This window comes from Somniosus microcephalus, chromosome 11 (genome assembly GCF_052327205.1).
Source record: "Somniosus microcephalus isolate GS21.2 chromosome 11, FLI_Smic_1.0, whole genome shotgun sequence".
NCBI lineage: Eukaryota > Metazoa > Chordata > Chondrichthyes > Squaliformes > Somniosidae > Somniosus > Somniosus microcephalus.
The window spans coordinates 51437860-51453361 of NC_140997.1; the positions used below are offsets into that span (position 1 = coordinate 51437860).

A 15502-nucleotide genomic window follows, 5' to 3' on the forward strand; every position below is an offset into this window, starting at 1 on the left:
GAAGCTTGATAGGTCCTAGCTGGAGCATCTTGATAGGCCCTAATTGGGGCAGTTCGGTAGGCCTTAGCTGGATTGGCCCTCGTAGAGGCCCTTGATAGGCAAACTTTAGCAAAGTGTCCTTTTTTTTTTGCAATAACTACAGATTGCATTGCGAGCAGGGCAGGTTTTCCTAGGGCGAAAAGCATCTCCACAAAAGAAGCATTCCTTCCTAGATTGCCAAGAGGCTGCTAAAGTGGGGTCATCCTCCTCTTCTTCATCAGAATTAGATTCCCCCATGATAGGGTTCACCTGAGACCACTTGAATTGTCTGGTTGCAGTTACAGCAGCAGATCGAGATCTGGGCAGCTGATAGAGGTCTGCATTTCTCTTTGCCAAATCCAGAGAACAAGCTAGGTCAAAAGCTTTTTGTAGCTCAAGTGTTTACTTTCTAGTAGATGCTGGCGTATAAATGGAGAGGCAATCTCGCAGATGAAAGCATCACGAATCATTTCTTCGCGGTACAGCTCAGCTGAGGCTGCCTGAAAGTTACAATCTATGCTGAGCCTGCGAAGTTCTTGCAGGAATTCGTTAATTGATTCCCCTGGCCCTTGTTGGGCTGTGGCCAGTAGATGTCTAGCATAGACCTCATTTGGGGTCTTGGCATACAGTTTCTTAAGTGCCCGAATCACCTCATCGTAATTATCCCATTCATCAACATATTCGAACACTTTTGGGGTCACATAGTTGATAAGTATCCTCAATCTAGTAGGAGCATCCGCTTTACATTCATCCAGAAAATTCTCAAAAGTACGGTACCAATGCTTCCATACCCTGCCAGCTGCTGGTGTATTCGGGTCCAAGTCCAGACGAATAGGTCTAAGGATTCTCTCCATGATGGGTGGTTCCCTGGATCCTTAACTCCGAGTTCGTCCGAAGGTCTAGTATTTGTGAGTGTAAATATCTAAGTTACTTAAATTGATGTAAGAAAAAGGAGTCTTACCATCAAGTAACTTTAAAGTAAGCTTTAAGTAACTTATAAACACACTATATACAAGAGAGGTCTTTACCATGCCTCTGGTAGAAGCCTCTTACAATACTGAACAGTCCAGTATTTATACCAGTCCAACAGGAAGTGACATATGACAGGAAGTGAGGTATGTACACAGTTCATAGTTCACAGGAAGTGATGACATAACTTCCCAGAAGTTATTATTATTATCACACCGGTCAAGGCAACAATGATTGCAAAGACCAAACATGTACATTTTGAATACAGAAACTTATTTATTTTACAAACTCTGTGTCTCATTTCCGCAGGACAAACTAATAGAAAGAAACACAAAAAAAACAGTCATTAACATAACTGGCTCTCACAACCTGGAGACAATGTCCAAAACAGTTTAAAATATTTGACCACGAACCTCGGCCTTTAATAAAACAATGAATAACATTTTGTCACACCACCTACTTTTTTCCCATCGAGGGTGATCTGCTTCCCTTGCACACTTCCCCCCCACCTTCAGCTCCTCCGTAATGGGACCCCAGTGGCTGCAGCAAGGCTGGTGGAAGGCTGCTGATTGTCACAACCTAAGACTGCAGATGCCCTTGAAGGATGGCCTCGACCAGCTCTGGGCCTGGAGGGCCCGGCTGCAGACTGCACCAACTCTACATGGGCGGCAGCAGTCTGTCCTACAGGCGGTGGCAAGTGCAATGGAGAAGTGACAGTGGTGGCAGCAGGAATGCTGTCATCTTGAGAGAGGACAGCATCTCCCTGCACGACTGACACACTGGCACTCCCACGGGGCAGCACTTAAGCATCCGGAGCAATCTGCTGGAGCACAGATTGCTGGCCTGCTGCGGCATGGTGAGAGCCCTGGGGAAATGTGTCCGAACCAGCGAGGATGGCAGCTGTCAGTGCTCGCGTGGCCTCAATCTGCGTCTGCATGAGAGCAGCCAGTGACTGCATTGCAGCACTAAGCATTTGCGTGGCAGCCGCCTGTGCTACAGTGAAGTGCTCCACACTCCTTGCCAGTGGTTCAGTGGATTCGGGCACCCTTGCCACTGCAGCCATGAGCTCAGTGTGCCTGTGCTCCGCCTGGGTGCTCATTTCAGCGAGGACCCTCTCCTTATCATAGCTGTCCAGAACGGGGACGGCGTCTCCAGTGGCAACGGGATCAATCACCCGGCTTGCCACAATCCTGTGGACGCGCACCTCAAGATCGCTGAGGGGTTGCAGCTGAGGCCGCCCTCCACCGGTCCGTTGCTGCTGTCTCCTATTATGAGACAGCTTAGCCTGCAAGAAAAAGGACGGTGTCTGAGTAAATATACAGCCATGGTCTTGCCTGATGTGCCTCCCATAGTTGAATAGCCCTTACTGTATGCAAAGTGTGGAATGTGCATGTGTGTTTGATGAAAGGGCCATAGGTGTTGGATGAGTGTTGGGCATTGGGGCTTTTAAGACCCTCTGGCCATAATGTGAGGTTGAGATGGAGGGATGGAGAGGTTTTGAAAAAAAGGCACTCACCCTGACGACCCGAGTGAGGTCGTTGAACTTTTTCCTACATTGGAGATGGGTCCTAGGCACCATGCTGCTTGAGGTGACTCTCTGAGCCACCTCCCTCCACTCTCTTCTATACTCGCGTGGCAAAGGCCTCCTGCCACTCTCTGGGTACAGAATGGATCTTCTGCGCTCCACTGCGCCAACCAGAGCCTCCAAGGCCCACGCGCAGAAGCGCTGTGCTCGCTCCCTGGCTCTCTCCATAGTGTTTGGCTGCAAGATTTAGCCGCAGGTCTGCCCAGGCCGAGATTCAAGACTCCAGTGAGCAGGGTGTGGCTGCAGAGCAAGATCGACCCTCCCCTTTAAGAACTGACCGGCGCCAGTGTGTCTGTGTTCAATCGCTAACTGGCAGCACCTGCGCTGCGCCCGCCCTCTGAGGTAGCGCCTCACACCTCGGCCTTAGCGCCTTAAGCGAGGTGTGTAGCGCCTGATTTAGCGCTCCAATCACCTCCAGGGGCAATAAAAGCCAAGTTTGCCGTCGGAGGCGATAATTAGCGCCAGGTGCTAAACTTCGCGCACAGCCGCTAATGGTGCCCCAAACAGGGCTATACTGAATTTCTCCCCCTTTGGAACCATTGTTGCTTGATGTAAAATTGCATAATTAAATATGTACAGCACAGAGTACATCATACAATACACCCTTTAACACTGAGCCAAGCAATACATTCTCTGCATCAAAACTACCCCTAGTTTTTGGCAGCACAGCTCCTGATGAGCTCAGTGCCCACATAACAGGTGCTGGGAGGCTGCCACTCTGTTCACTTCAGAATTTCACTGCTTTAGCCTGTAATGTCCGAGTATAAATAATACACGGACTGCAGGAGAACAATAAAACAGGTATTTACTTGCGCAGAGGGTAACTTAAGACTGAAATACAGCAGCCTGCTATGGCTTTATATACAGAGGTGGTCACTGCCGGTACTGCAGTATAGAATCAGTTCTTCTCTTAAAGGCACATACACAACAATTCCCCCCCTTTTAGATAAACAGTACATAACATTCATTTAACAACTAAATAATAACTAATTACAATTACAATTTTCTTTGTACTATATACATCAACTGAAATAATCATTTATAAGTTCAGTCTTTGAGGAGGCTTCCTGATCCTGACTGGATAGCGCCTTTCTCGAGTATCCTGTTCTTGCGGCGGAGTCGATTCTGGCTCATTGTCATTGGTTGGTTCGTCAGCTTCCAATACCACTGCTTCTGAGGTAGATGCAATCTGTACTTCGGGTTGATTACCAGGTGCACCTGCTCGTGGTATGGGTTTGGCTTGTTCCTGTGACTCTAGAATCTGGTCAGCATGGCGTCTCACGATGCTCTCTCCAACGTCCACTGTGTACATTAGTGGTCCCTGCTGTGTGCATATCGTTCCTGGCTGCCATTTTTCTGTTCGGTAGTCGCAGGCCAAGACTGGTTGTCCTATCTTGAAGCTCCTGGTTGGCTTCTCATTTATGTGCTGGAATTGCTTATCATCAACATCTCGTCTTATGTTTGGTTTGAGCAAATCCAGGCGACATCTTAGCCTTCAGTTGAAGAACATTATGGCTGGAGCTTGGTTGGTGACTGCATGTGTCGCATTCCGGTAAGCAAACAAGAAATTATCCACCTTGTGTTGTAGTGGTATGTCATCATTATGCATTGCCTTTATGGCCTTTTTAAAGGTCTGAACAAACCTCTCAGCCAATCCATTTATGGCTGGATGATATGGGGCAGATGTGTAATGCTTCACCCCATTATTCCTCAGAAACCTCCGGAAATCCTCGGACACAAACTGTGGCCCATTGTCGGAGCAAATCTGTTCTGGCAAGCCATTCCTGGCGAAGATGGTCCGTAGGACTGCAATAGTTTTCTCCGTGGTGGTGGAGGACATTTTGATGACCTCTGGCCATTTCGAACGGGCGTCCACAGCGATTAGGAACATTGAGTCCATAAATGGACCAGCAAAATCAATGTGTACCCGTTGTCATGGAGATGAGACCCACTCCCATGGATGTAGCGGGGCCTGTGGTGGAGCGTTTTGGACCTTCTGGCATCCTGTGCATCTCTTGGTCATTTCCTCGATTTCGTTATCGATTCCCGGCCACCACACAAACGCCCTGGCTAGGCTCTACATTTATACCCCTCCCAGATGACCCTCGTGAAGCTCATTGAGTACTCTATCTCTCAACTTGGGTGCAATTACCACTCGGGATCCACACATCAAGGTCCCCCGGCACACTGACAGCTGTTCTCTCCTTGGCGAGAATGCTGGCAACAGTGAGTCGCCATGTGCTGGCCATCCCTCCACCGTCAAATCATAGACCCGAGAGTGTGTCGGGTCATTTCGGGTTTCCTTCTCTATACTTGAGTTTGTAACAGGTAGACATTCGACTATGGTCGCATGGAATATCTCAACAGGGTCCACTGCAGGTGCTTCCTCTACCGTAGGCAACGGTAGGCGCGACAGCCCATCGGCGTTTCCATGCTGTTTCGTACCCTTGTACTCTATGTCGTACTGATGTGCCCCTAGAAAAAGTGACCATCTTTGCAGCCATTGCGCCATCATCACCGGAACGCCCTTCTTTGGGTTAAAAATGGAGACCAGGGGCTGATGATCAGTCAGTAGGGTGAATTTCTGCCCGTGCAGATAGTGATTGAACTTCTTCACTCCCCACACCAGGCTGAGGGCCTCCCTGTCAATCTGGGTGTTGTTACGCGCGGCTGAGGTTAACGAGCGCGACGCAAAGGCTATTGGCCTCTCTGAACCGTCAGGGAATTTGTGGGACAGCACTGCTCCGATGCCGCAGGGAGACGCATCACATGCTAACCGAATCGGTAGTGTTGGATTGTAGTGGGCCAATACTTCTTTTGAAGTGATTAGGCATTTACATATCTGAAAGGCACGCTTACACTCATCACTCCATTTCCATGTTACTCCAGTTTGCAGTAGGGCGTTCAGTGGGTGCAGAATTGTGGATAAATTTGGCAAGAACTTATGGTAGTAGTTCACCAACCCGAGGAACGACCTCAGTTGCGACACATTTTCCGGTGCTGGAGCCTTGACTACAGCCTCAATCTTGTCCGGCGACTTATGCAACCCTTCCTCATCAATCATGTGGCCACAATACGAGATTTGTCTCCTGAAGAACTCGCATTTGGGGCGGTTGGCTTGTAGCCCATATTCCTGTAATCTCGTGAGCACCTGCTCCAGGTTGGCAAGGTGTTCACTGTCATTTTTGCCCGTAACCAGGATGTCGTCCAAATAACACTGGGTCCCCGGGATCCCTTGCAGGACTTGTTCCATCGCCCTCTGCCAAATAGCCGGGGCTGATGCTACCCCGAATACCAGTCGATTGTACTGGTAAAGGCCTTTGTGAGTGTTTATCATGAGGTATTTCCTAGACGCTTCTTCCACCTTCATTTGTAGATACGCTTGGGCCAGATCAATCTTTGTAAAGCGTTTCCTTCCAGATAGTGAGGCGAAAATATCTTCTATCCGTGGAAGTGGATATTGTACTGTGTGCAGGACTGGGTTCACAGTTACCTTGAAGTCCCCACAGATGCGAACCTTCTTCGGTTCCCCAGGCGTGCTGCTCAATGATTTCTTCATTACAGGAACGATGGGTGTGGCCCACTCGCTCCAGTCCACCTTGGAAAGCACACCCGAACGCTCCAGACTCTCCAGCTCTGCTTCAACGGCTGGGCGGATCGCGTAAGGTACCGGTCTGGCCTTAAAAATTTTTGGGTTTGCGTTATCTTCGATTTTTATCGTTGCCGTTACTCCTTTTAGAGTCCCAAGTCCTTGTTGGAACACCTCTTTCGCGTCAGTTAGAATTTTTGACAGTCGTCCAGGTGTGACGTCGTCATCCTTTTTATCAGTCACAGTTAGCGCCTGAATGGAATGCCAATCCAATTGTATTTTTCGGATCCATTCACGTCCCAATAGTGGTGGTCCTCCATCTGGTAGTATATATAGATACAGTTTCTGTGTTTCCTTGCCGTTGTATTCAACTGGCACCCTTATTTTTCCTCTGGGGTAGACTTTTTGCCCCGTGTATGTCTTCAATGCAATGGACGTGTCCTTCAAGGGTATGTGTGAGAATAGCCGCTCATAGTCTCGTCGATTCATGACAGTTAGGGCTGATCCTGTGTCCAATTCCATCTTTACTGGGGACCCTGCTATCATGAGGGTGACCCAAATGGTTTGGTGATCCTGCTTTGCAATCACGTTGTGTAACTTTAGACAACTTAGTCTCCTGCTCCTGGAGTCCTTATCACTCTCCTGATCTTCCGAACTACTGTCTGTCAATTTCTTTACTTTCTTGTACTTTTCCTTAGTAGTTCTTGTAGTGTTGGTTTTCTTTCTCGACCTGCAGACTCTTGCTATGTGTCCCATTTTCCCACATTGCCTGCATACTTTGTCCTTAAGCCAGCAGTCCTTCTGATCATGGGTTGTTCTGCCGCAGCGATAGCACTTTTCTGCTCCATACGCCATTTCATTAGCGCTGTATTCCTGTGGTTTCTGTTGTATTTCCGCAGCTCCCCGTGCTGCTGCTTCGTAGGATACTGCCACGCTGTTCTAGCGTCAGGTCCTTTTCCGAAAGTAGTCGTTTCTGGGTTCCTTCACTCTGGAGCCCGCAGACAAACTTATCCCGCAAGGTGTCTGCCAGTCCTGCTCCGAACTGGCAGTGCTTCGATAACTTGCGTAGTTCCGTAAGATAGTCAGCATTGCTCTCATCTTTGTGCTGGTTTCTTTTATGGAACTTGAATCTTTCTGCTATCAGCAGCGGTGTAGGGTTTAGGTGTTCCTGTAAGATATTAACAATCTCTTCAAAACTTTTCTCCATTGGTTTAGCTGGGGTAATTAAATTCCGCAATAGGCTGTACGTTCTCACGCCCATCAAATTTAATAACACTGACGCCTTCTTTCCATCGGCCACCTCATTTGCCTTGCAGTACACTTCAATTCTTTCCACATACGTGGTCCAGTCTTCTACCTCGTTGTCGAAAGCAGTGATACTGCCACTCTTCGGCATCTTGAGTGATTGAAAATGGCGCCTCCCGCGCTTTTTCTTCATCCCCAATGGAATAAAATGGCGCCTCCCGCGCTTTTCCTTCTTCCCCAATGTAATAAAATGGCGCCTCCCGCGCTTCTCTTTCTTCCCCTTGCTGCCACGCTGCTCCTAGCGTTCTACAGGGTAATGGCGGCGACCCGCGGCTTCGGTGCGTATCACTTTTCCTTCCCCGTGTTCTATCCTCTCCACGCTGCCCTGTTCTTGAGCACTGACCGCGCCCTGTGCGCTCCACCCTCTCTCTCTTCCTCCCGACAACGCTGCACGGCCCCTTTGCAGAGCCGCTCGATCGAGCCCGCCGCAGTCCGGAAGGGTCAGCGCACTACCTGCTACCAGCACGACTTGCTGGAACACCTCGACTGGGGAGCCAGGCCCAGCTCTCCACAGCCTCCCCTGCAACTCTCCGATGGATCCCTGGGCGGTTGCCCGCAGTCGACGCCCGCCGTTCTGACTTCAACCTCCACGAAGCTTCTCTTCAGGGAAAAGATCCCCGTGAGGTGATGCAGTACTGCAGGTGAGTTCGAACCTGCCCGTCGCCAGTGTAGTGTCCGGGTATAAATAATACACGGACTGCAGGAGAACAATAAAACAGGTATTTACTTGAGCAGAGGGTAACTTAAGACTGAAATACAGAAGCCTGCTATGGCTTTATATACAGGGGTGGTCACTGCCGGTACTGCAGTATAGAATCAGTTCTTCTCTTAAAGGCACATACACAACAAAACCTCAGTTGCCATATATCTGAAACTTGCATTTTGATTGCTGTTTTGGCTTGCTAAGCTGAACTCTGTGCATTATAGTTAGCGTAGAACTGACTGACGCTGATGCTCAGCCAGGTAGAGTGGTGTATGAAGGAGTGATTGACATGGATTTCAGTTAAAAGAAGCTTTTGAGCCTTTACATTAACTGTTTTGTGGTCCTCTGTATACTACACTGGCCCCATGTCAAAACAATGGCCCAAATGTCCCCTGCATTCATTACCATTGCTACATATTAGCCCCTAACAACAATATTAATGTGACCATTCTATCCAAAAAATCCTCAACCATTCCAACAAAGGTACAAGCAGTTTATTTCCCTACTCTATGGGCCAGATTTGCAGTGTGCCGTGAGGCGGGCTTTTAGGCGTGCGGGGGGCAAAAATCCCGAATTCGGGGGTCCCGACACCATCCCGCCCAAAACCCGCCTCCACGTAAGTTTCAGAGGAGGCGGGTACCCGCCCCGCACTGGGACCCGCCGACCCGAGGCGGGAAGGGATTAGTGCCAATTAACTGCCTGTTAACAGGTAGTTAACAGGCAGTTTTTAGCCTAATCCCTATTTTGAGGGGTGTCGTGTGGGATTCCCGATGGCTCCAAACCACGACCAAGTTAGAGCAGGCGGGCCGTCGGGTTGAAGGACTTGGAGGGGTCAAGATGTCGGTGTTCAGGTGAGTGATGGGTGCATGAGTGCAAAGATAAGTGTGTTTGGTGTGTCTGAAGTGTTTAAAGAAGTTTAAATTACCTGTACTTACCTTAACAGCCTTTCTTCCTCTAGGCATCGGGAGTCCATCACTCAGCCGGCACTGAAAGCCGAATGGCTGCGATCTGTCAAAAGTGACAGCCTTCAGCTTTGAGTGCCGGTGTGAGTTCTAACTGAGTCTGCGTAGAAGGACTCAGGTTAGAAGTCAGACTGTCAGTGTTTGACAGCTTCAAACAGCTGTGAAACACTGATATTTCATCTGTCAAAAACTCTTGACAGATGAAATTTCAGTCTGCGATGTCACCTGTTGCTGGGTGGCCCTTAATTGGCCTGCTGAGCCCGCTGGGCAGGCTCAACAGGGCGGGCTCAACAAGGTCAATCAAGGGAAAATCGAGTGGATTGGCCGGACGTCGATGGAGGCGGGACTAAAACCCAAAAGTTGTAGTCCCGCCTCCTTCCCGGATGCTGAATGAAAATCCAGCCCCATGTGTTTGCTCTCCAATGCTTGCCCTGATGATAGTATAGTGTGTGTTCATCTCAGTGGGAGGAGCAAGAGTGGTGGTAGACTGCTGCTCCTCAGTGGAGACCTCATAGCCAACCAGTGATGAATGCCCCATTTCTGCTAGGTTATCGGATGACCCTGACACTACTGCTAGTATCTCAGCATCTGTGCTGGCTGACTAGCTGCTCTTGTTCTCTAACTGCCTCTTCTGCATTCCTCTGAGAGGGCTGGCTGGCGGGAACAATGTGCCATCACCCTGAGACGTCAAGCCCTCATATGTTCCTCTTCCTGCTATATCCAGCTGTGTGGGACAGACCCATGGCTGTCAGTAAATAACATAAAGCCTGCCATTAAGGTCCTCTCAAGCCAATCCTCTGGCTTCTTTAAATCATAAGTAAGAGCCTCTTGTAACTTGGAGCCCAAGCTCTCAATAACAGCAGACAGCATTGGTTAGCAAAACTGATTCAGAGGTTTGACACTTTTTCCTTGGGAGTTCCCCAACTGACACCCCAGTGTTGTCACTCTCTCCATTGCTGCGCTGCTGGTTCCCAAGAGACTCTCTCGCATGCTACACAGATGTCAGAGAAGCATTGCAGAATTCTGTGCCATTCTCGTGATTCTTAAAGGACTGCTTCTACTAATTAATCAGTGCAGCCCAGGATGCAGCTTTGCTAACGTATCCATGGGTCCCATAGTAGCTATCCCGCTGGCCCTCGCCCTCATTTTCTTCTGTTGTTGCTCATCTGCTGCCACCATCTCTGCTTGCACCTCCTCGCTGGTGCTTGATGCTTCACCAGGCCTTCCAACCTGACTCCCCCCGCCAAGGGGATTTTTCTTTGGTATTGCCGGGTCTGGAGTGCTTGATGGGATGACTCTGCTTCCTCTCCTCTCTCATGGCAGCATCCTCATCTTGGTAGAGCCCCACACAAAGAAAAGGGAACATGTGTTAGCAGAGGGTATGAAGCTAATGTCTATGTACAAAGTAACGAACCAAATGATTCCATGTAGCAGAGGGGCCAGTGTAGCAAGCGGTTGATCACTGAGCTGAATTTTGACCTTGCAGTTGAGATGGGTGCAGGGGAGCCGCGCATCGCATCGGGAACCCAGAAGTTAGAGAGGCGTGTTTTGCAGTGGCTTTTTAACAAAGCCACTGCAATTGAATCAGACTTCCGGGTTTCCCGACCAATTAACTGCCGCAGGTCCGATGACATCACGGATGACTCAACTTCAGCTGAGATATGGACAGATGTCACTTGAAAGCTGGTGGAGGTAAAAGCCTGATTGTCCCAGAGCAGATTTGTTGCCAGGAGCACACATTGGTAATCGTACAGCGTGAATAATGCATACTCAAAGGCAGAAAGCGGCCCCCCGGGTTCAGTGATGCCTCCTTGGAGGTATTACTCCAAGGAGTGTAGGCCTGCAGATGGGAGGAAGAGACCAGCAATGACCAAGACTGCATGGCTTGAGATAGCAGAGGAAGTGAGCAGCAGGAGTGTTGTGACAAGGACATGGATCCAGTGCAGGAAGTGGTTTAATGACCTCATGAGGTCAGGGAAGGTGAGTACAATGTCACATTGCCCTACATCCTGATGTGCGTGTCACCTCAACCCCCTCATTCTGCCTTCCCAATCCTTCTCCTGCGTATCACTCCTCACACCAACCTACCCTGCAGTTGCACCCATCCCTAACTGCCTATGCACTTACTATCAACCCCATCTGACCATCCACCACTGACACTCACCCTCTTAATGCAATGACATGCCTCTCCCTCATAGTCACTCTCAACAGATGTTGCCCATCCATCCCTTGCACTCATTCCATCACTCTCACTCAAGGGTCTTTTGTTTCCCTCCTTGCAGAAGAGAGCGCAGAACACCTGGGAAAGGCAGCGAGCCGGAGGTGGCCCACCAGTAACCACGCCACTCACTTTAGCAGAGGAGGAGGCCCTGGAACTCAGCTGCGCTTGGAGCTGCTGGTAGTGGGAGATGGAAAGAGGGGGACCTCCCCAGCTACCTGGTGACAGAATTAAATATCATACTGCCACATGACATACAACAGTCACTCATGGTGACTTGATGTCAGCAGCCAGTGAAATATGATCAGGTGCATAATGGTAACTTAAAACATTCTTATCATGACCATTCTAATTCATGTTTTTACTCTCCCACAAGTCCATCTAGTGCCCCCCCACCCCCTACCCACACTGTCCAGCCAGAGGAGGAAGATGATTCCTCAGAGGAGGCCATGGTTTCTGAGGGTGCACCATCACACAACCTATGCGCACCCAGCGCCAGCGCAGCTACACAATTGTCAGCGGGTCCAGTAAGAGAGAGAGAGTAGTGTTGTCACCTGGTGTCTCACAGATAACATGTGAGCAAGACCAGATGGTGGAGACAGGGACAGCAGTGGAAAGTCCTAGTCGGAGGGTGCAGGACACTCCAAGCAGTGCTCAGCTGGATGCAGATGCTGAACCTTGGGGCGATCGACAAAGAGGATGATGCTTGAGGAGCAATTAAAAATGCAGGAGGCTCTGGCAGCTTTTCCAGCCGCGATGTGCTCTATCGTAGGGAGAATGGAGGAGTTTGTCTCCAACGTGAGCAGCACAATGTCTCAGGCGATGGCAACGATGTGTTCGTCCATGGAAAGGGTGGCGACCTGCATGGAACAGCAAATGCGCCAGTCAAAGGAGTCCATGCTTGCTGTGAACAGTTTGCAGACTGATTACAGCCATATGTAGGATGGATAAAACCCTAGAGTTGGCCCTCAATCGCCCCACTGATGTGCAGCAAAGTGCTCCCCAGCTCCATGCTAGCAAGGAAGTGCGGGTGGCCCGTGAGAGGGGACATGAAAGTGGGGGCTTGGCTCAATGCGTTCCCACTTCTCCCCCGTTACCTCCCCTTCAGTCAGAGCCCCACATGCTGCCTCATATCCCGATGGCCAAGTCTGCCCCTGCACAGGTTCAGGAGGAGCAGTCTATGGCAGGGCCCTCACAGGCTCCAAAACCCAGAGGAAGTCTGCCAGAAGTGTTTAAGCAGTCAGAACAGGGAAGTGAGCAGCCTGCCTCGACCTCTGCTGAAGCCACAGGGGTTGCACGTCATGGGAGTAGCAGAAAAAGACAGAATTGTAGATGCACATGGGTGTATTATAAAATCTTTGAGGGTTAAGTTTCTGTTGAAGTTATGAGCCACATAAAATTATTTCTTTGCACCACTTACCCGTCTTGTCCATTCTTGCCAGCTGGAGTGAATGGTAAGACATTACCTAACCTCGAGCAATGGGTGTGTGTGACAGGAATGGTTTGGTCATTTTAGGACTGCTTTGTGGTGTTGGTGGTGGTGGGGAGTGCAGGGGGAATTTGGTGCAGTATATGGATGCAACTTAATTAAATCGTGCCATTATGAGGCCATCCCAGGCAGCAATGTGTGCCACTGCTGATGCAATGTCCACTTCAGTTTCCTCGTCCTCCTCTGAAGAGACTCTGTGCCTTGCTCCTCCTCCTATGTTGTGCAGAGTGCACTATATGACGATCATTCTAGAAACCCTGGCTGGTGTGTATTGAAGGGCTCCTCCAGATCTGTCCAGGCATCTGAAGCACATCTGAAACATCTCGATTGCTTGCTCTATTACACATCTCGTCATCATATGGCTTTGATTGTAGCACTCTTCGGCCTCATTGCTTGGCTTCCTCAAGGGTGTCATCAACCTTGTCTTCAGTGGATACCCCTTGTCTCCAAGCAGCCAGCCGGTAAGTCTGGTCGGAGGTGCGAAGAGCTGAGGGTGGGTGGACTGGCGCACGAAAAATGAATTATGACAGCTCCCTGGGAATCTGGCACACACATGCATGATGATCTTTTTGTGGTTGCAGACGAGCTGCACATTGAGGGAGTGGCAGCCCTTCCGGTTCACAAACACTTCTGGGTGATCTGGGGTGCCTTGATGGGCATATGTGCAGTCGATGACACCCTGCACATGTGGGAAGCCAGCCAGAGCCGCAAAGCCGAGCCCCCGCTCAGTCTGACTGGCTTCATCAGTGGCAAAGTGTACATAAGTGGCTGACTTGTGAAACATGGCATCGGTCACCTGGGTGATGCATTTGTGGGCAGCCAACTGCAAGATCCTGCAAATGTCTCCTGCAGATCCCTGGAAGGAGCCTCAGGCGAAGAAGTTGGGGCGGTGGTGACTTTGACAGCCACTGGTTACACATGACCACTAGGTCCACTTGGCAGCAGGTCTTCCAGCAGACTACAAATGTCTGCCACGACCTGACGCAATAGCATGAGCCTCTTAAGGCACTGGTATTCAGTCATGTCAGGAAGCTGCTCCTCTGTCTATATACACTGTGTTGGAGGTGCTCATCCCCTCTCTCCTGTGGAGCGGCAGGTTGTTGAGGAGAAGGCTGCTGGGGCTCATCTTGGTCCGAATCTGAGGTCCAAGGTGAAACAGCATAAGCAACACCCATGCTGATCTGATAGATGCCAGGTAAAGTGGAGATCAGAAGCACAATCCTCCAATGTAGTGAGAGTGACTTCCAGTAGTGAGAGTAACTTTCGAAGTTGTAGAAATCACCTGCAAACTCTCAGTACTACTGGTGACAGCAAGTGCCTTTCCCTTAGGCAAGGAAGCAGGTGTGAATATTTGTGATTTTTTTTTTTTTACTGTCAATTGTTCAACTCCCACAATGGCCACTCTGCTCTCTCCTTGCTTTCATTGGCGAGCTTCAACAAGCCTGTGAATCCCATGGACAGCCAGTAAAAGCTGCTATATCAGGTTTAAAAAGGCTGTTAATAGCCTCTTAACAAGCTCTCAACTACTTTAATTAGCTCACCCGCCTCTCCCGAACGGGTCTCTGGTGCGCTGACTAATGCGCCCGAGTTAAAGGTGGAAGTCGGCGGGTTGAAGCTGGCTTCCAAAAGCACTGCCAATTTCAGCGCTTTTAACTGCCCAACCGCTCATAAACCCGCATTACCTTGCCAGGCTGGTAGAAAACCACCACACACTCTCCCTCGTCCACTTCTTCATTGTCTTCCTCCCCAATTATTTGGACTGCCCATTTCGCATGTCAGTTGAGATGGCACAGGTTAGGTGGTCTGCCCCCTAGTGCTATTCTATCATGAAGGCTGTAGTTAACCGTTTACTGTAAAAACCAAGCACAAAGGAAATTTTAAATTAGCGTTGAAGATGAAGTGCAACCCCTTCTTAAACTAACAAACTTTTTTTTTTAAGTTTAAACCTAAACTAACCTCCAAATGCTTAAATATCTATTTAACAGCCCAGATAAAACACTCGCATAAAAATCAGCCACTGCAAGCAGTAAATATACATGTTTGTTTAGGTGGACCAATAAGCGGAAATAATGTGATGACCGAGAATTTAAAGCCAGTTGACCCTATAATGGATCAACAACCACAACATTCTCAGGCAAGTATTCTATGAAAACCTTTAAGTATGTTTATTTTGGGGGGAATTTTAACCTTAAAAAAAGGGTGGCTTTGGAACGTGGGGTAGTGAAATTGTTAAAAATCTGAATCCCGACCTCAACCCGCCCACTTCCGGTTTTAATGGGGGCGGGCAGCCAACCTGCTGCAGGAGGCGGAACATCAATTTAAATATTTTAATGAGGCTGGAAGCCTCTTCTTTAACCTCCATTTTGTTTTTCACGAGGCCTCGGATCGCCTTCCCGGCCCCCCGTTAAAGTTGGTGGGGCCTGCGGGAAACCTGTTCTCCCAGGTTTCCTGCCCACATCGGAGCCACCCCCCCCCCCCCCCCCCACCCAACCCACCTTCCCCATGAAAATCCAGCCCATTGTCAGCATTTTAAAAAACATATTAGCATTTATTCACATATCCAGGTTACAATGTGTATATAGTATCATCTTCACCCCACCCAAACAGGAAAATCTTTTAAGATAGTTTAAGAACAACATGGCCTTTCCTTCCTGCACTATATAA

The 15502-nt window shown here is 49.3% G+C and overlaps 1 protein-coding gene across 2 annotated transcripts in view; it reads left to right on the forward strand.

Moving 5' to 3' along the window:
* atf7ip2 (activating transcription factor 7 interacting protein 2) overlaps positions 1-15502 on the forward strand; it is a 142495-nt gene that overhangs the window by 121558 nt on the left and 5435 nt on the right. For both annotated transcript variants that reach the window (XM_086000622.1, XM_086000623.1), the window contains exon 11: positions 14887-14972. In XM_086000622.1, the coding sequence (XP_085856748.1) occupies positions 14887-14972 (86 nt within the window). The remainder of the gene's footprint in view (positions 1-14886; positions 14973-15502) is intronic.